The 4139-nt window shown below is 52.1% G+C and overlaps 1 protein-coding gene across 1 annotated transcript in view; it reads right to left on the bottom strand.

Annotated features, from left to right (window-relative positions):
• Positions 1 to 1321, bottom strand: part of DFNB31 (deafness, autosomal recessive 31) — a gene marked incomplete at both ends in the record, with an annotated part of 33779 nt that extends 32458 nt beyond the window's left edge. Inside the window, one exon of the mRNA XM_009700645.1 lies at positions 1106 to 1321. Coding sequence (XP_009698947.1) covers positions 1106 to 1321 — 216 coding nt within the window. The remainder of the gene's footprint in view (positions 1 to 1105) is intronic.
• Positions 1322 to 4139: the final 2818 nt, after the last annotated feature.

Here is a 4139-nt window from a genome sequence, read left to right as displayed (position 1 = left end):
GTTCCCTACCCATCACCTTCGAGAGAGAGCAGAGTCTGCCCCTCCAGCCTATGCCTCACTGCAAGGGCATCTGAGCACCGTTCCTCTGCATCTACAAGTCACGGGAAGCATGAGGGAGAAGAAACACTAAATCGCCGAGATCAGATATTGCAGCTTGAAGTTATCCTCTGCTGGCTTCATTTACAATAAGGCCTATATCAAAGGAAGGCAGGCTCACAGTAAGAGAGGACTGGGAATTAGATGTGCTGATATGCTTTCCTTTCTGTCAAAGGCCCGAGGTCCAGGCGCTGCTGGAGGGGCCAGCACTGGCCAGACACCACCAGCTCCCCTGGGTACCGTTAGGAAAGCCATTCCCTTCCCTGCTCCTTTTTCACTTGCCAGGGCTTTTTACACAGGCACTGCTCAGACCCGTCCTGGCTCAGCCTGCCTCTCCCCAAATAGAAAAGGAAAATCATCTGGTTTATTTTATAGCATTTTTGGAAGAGAAAAATTGGGTGGGTTTTTTTTGGTTTTGTTCTGGTTTTGTTTTGTTTTTTTGTTGGTTTTTTTTTTTACTTAGACAAAACTGCCAAGAGACCCAAGAAAGCCTCACGAAAACACCTGAGGAAAGATCTGAAATGCGGGAAGGGCAGTAATCTACTCTGAGATTAGCCCTCCAAATCCACGAGCCCTCCTGAACATAACATCTATGTCAGCCTCTCAATGATCGTGTTGGCAGTGAGCCTCCAGCCAAAACAACCACCTTTGTTGTTCAGGAACAGCCTTAAAAGCAACTTCTGGTTTGATCATTGCTCCTGGCAGGACCCTCACCGCCAGCCAAGTCTGGATCTGGACAATGCCTTGTCTCCAGCTCTACTTGTGTCAGACAGGAACAAAGCCAAGCCATCCTGTCCTACAGGACTCCTCGGGGGGAAACAGAGGGAAAGCTACAGACCAAGGGAGAAAACCAGGATCCAGCGTATCCTAAAGGTGAGACAGGTTATCCCAACAAAGGCCAGAATCACATGAATGAAAAGCATAAGGGGAACAAAGAGGGTTGGCACCTACACGGTAACAGGTAACGCAGACGGACCCCCAGGGCTGTGGCTGACCCCCCTTTGCTCACCTTTTTCTCATCTCCTTCTTGCAGGAGCTGGAGGTGGCTCCTCTTCTCACTGTCCTTGCGAAGGGAGCTGTTCTGGTGGTGTGGCAGGCCCGTCGGCGGGGACACGCTCCGGCCCTGGGGGTCCACCCAGGTGTAGATGTGGTTGGTGACATAGCCCCCTGGGATGCGTCCCACCGAATGGACAGACAGGTTCAGCTTCTTGCAGCCTTTCAGTACCTGGAAGACAAGCCAAGGAGAGGATGGAGTTAATGCCTACAGAGGGGAAAGGCCAATCTTAGGACTCTAGGGTAACATGGCTTTGCTCTTCCTTGAGGTTGAAAGATCTCAAGCTACTCTGCAACCATCAACCAAATGACTGAGCCACTTAAAAAGCTAGTGAAAAAGATGGGATTTTTCTATTCTCTCCTGAACTACAACAGTGTAAAAAGGCAAAGCTGCTGCTGCTGACAGAGAAAAGACCCTCTCCTTTTTTTAAAGAGCAGAGCGAAGCAGAGTACGGGAGGCAAGGTGGGTAGCGACGTGCCCAGGAGGAACCCCAGTGTGGGCTGAACCTGAGACTCAGCAGTTTCTGCAGCTTCGGCGAGGAGTCAGAGCAGGACAGGGATCAATGCCGGAGAAGAGCAGCACTGTCGGACCCCACAGCTCGGCCATTAGAAAAGCTCCTGATGCCTTCAGGGGACATTGACAACGCTCCCAGAAATTCAGCCTCTCTTGCCACTTCATTACCAGCTACCTTTCCCAGCACAAGCAGTCAATTAATGAGTACAATAATTAAATATATACACATATTTAAAGCAGCATGCACAGAGATGACCTTGGGACCCAGATAAGGTGATTTGCAATCGCTACTCTGCTCCTCCAGCTTCCACTGTAAAAAGCTGACATAGGCTTTGTAGTAAACTTAAATTAACATATAGGAGTTCTCCCTGGGGACAGCTGATCCCTTCCAAGGCCTCAGGAACATCCACACTCTGTAACTGCTCTCAGAAAAGAGATAGTTTAGATTTTTTTTTTTCCATATATGCATCCTCTTGATGAGCTGTTCCTGCAAGGTCTCCTCTCCCCACTGAGCAGAGAAGTTGCCGAGCAAAGCTCATGACCGGGAAGAACTAACACCGGCAGCTCTTCCGTAAAGAGTAATATCGTCAGTAACGCTGGGCTGGCTGGATCCCAGCTCTGACCTGGCAACACTCCTGGCCCTCCTTGCCAGATCCAGAGAGAATCCAGCTTGCCAGTTCCCAGTTCAGCATCTCCATCACATATAGCAATTTAGCTGCAAATCTGTCATACGCTCCCAAGGTCACCATGTACCTAGAGAGCTTAAACAAGGATTGCGAAACCAACAGCCCCACCAGAACAACCGCAGAGCACTTCAACACCCTGGGCTGCTCACTAACTCCAGCCCCTGTCCCCTCAGTTCCCCTGGTCCCTCAAACACATCGCCTGCTGCCGTCTCTTCTCTCCCCAGGAGCACACGGAGCCCAGCCAGGCTGGCAGACAGGCAGAGGTGCTCACCACACCCCGGTGTTGCTGGCATCAGCCCAACTCTCACTGGGACGACGGAGCTATTTCTGAGCCCGCTGTCCACCCCAGGGTACCACTCTCAAATGGACACCATGGCGTAGGGGCACATCCGTGCTTCAGCGTACAGTTCAGCATCCTGACCCAAAGTCCCTTCATAAGCTGCCACAGAGACAGGCTCAGGATGATCTGAACTCCACAGCAGTGAGTTGGAGGTGGCAGGGAGGCTTCTCACCTACCCTGGAGCAGTGACCCCTATGAGTCAGGGGGTATGTGGGGGTACAGCCCCCCAACCATCCTCCATTCATTCAAACTAGAGCCATCTCTACAAAAATCTCTTTTAAGCCTGCATATCATTGTTGGAGGGATTTTTTACAAGGACTTGTACTGACAGGACATGTGGCAATGGCTTTAAACTGGAAGAGGGAAGGTTTAGATGAGATATCAGGAAGAAATCCTTCCCGGTGAGGGTGGTGAGGCAGTGGCAGAGGTTGCCCAGAGAAGCTGTGGCTGCCCCATCCCTGGGAGTGTTCAAGGCCAGGCTGGATGGGGCTGTGAGCAACCTGGTCTGGTGGGAGGTGTCCCTGCCCATGGCAGGGGCGTTGGAACCAGGTGGGTTTTAAGGTCCCTTCCAACCAAACCATTCTATAATTCTGTGATTTACTTACCTAGGTACCGAGACAGCAAACAGCACTGACAGTCCCATGAGCAAAGTCTCATCTCTGAATGAGGCTGGAACTCCTCACCAAGCACAGGCAAATGGTGAGGACAATCCATGGTTTGCCCAACTGTACAGCATTACAGTCCTCCCTCTGCCACAGAAATGCCATGTGATCCTAACCGATGTTTGCAGTCCCACACTTCTCCCTCTCTAAATGAAAGAGCAAGCTCGGTATTTGCACTGATCCTGGGCATTCCTCACCTGTATGTGTTCATACAATGCCTCAAAGCCAGCTGCTGAATGTCACCATAATTTAAGGAAGGAGGAAAGAAAAAAAACTTCAGAGGTGAGGCCAGGTCAGGAGCACACAGGGGGCCCTCCACGAGCTGCACTCTCCCCTTTCTCCCGACATTCACTGCCACCCCATTCCCACACGGGTCTCTTCAGGACGGATGCAGGGATCCCACTTCCTCAGAGAATCCATCCCGGCAGGGTCGGGGGACCGAAGATAACCCCCTGGGCTTTCTACCACACAGGAGAGACACCAGGCACAGGAGAAGTGACCAGGCACAGGCAGGACCCCCGGTTCCACGCTGGGCACCAGGGACCGTTCAGAGCCTGCCCTGAGGACAGGGCTGTGGCTGAAGGCTGGCAGAGCGCTGGCTGCTCCCGTCCTGCCTCAGCTAAATGTCATCCCCTGACAGAGCAGGAGCAGCAGCAGAGCAGCTCTCTGGAGGCACAGTAAAGTTTCCAGGGACGAGAGGCCAGTGATTTACAAGGGACTTTTTATGTCCCCCTGCAGCTCCCTTGACAAGGCCACCAGGAGATGGGATCTCAGGCAACAGGGAGATG

This window comes from Cariama cristata, unplaced genomic scaffold, assembly GCF_000690535.1.
Source record: "Cariama cristata isolate BGI_N322 unplaced genomic scaffold, ASM69053v1 scaffold295, whole genome shotgun sequence".
Classification (NCBI taxonomy): Eukaryota; Metazoa; Chordata; class Aves; order Cariamiformes; family Cariamidae; genus Cariama; species Cariama cristata.
This window is presented reverse-complemented; position numbering and strand designations above follow the sequence as displayed.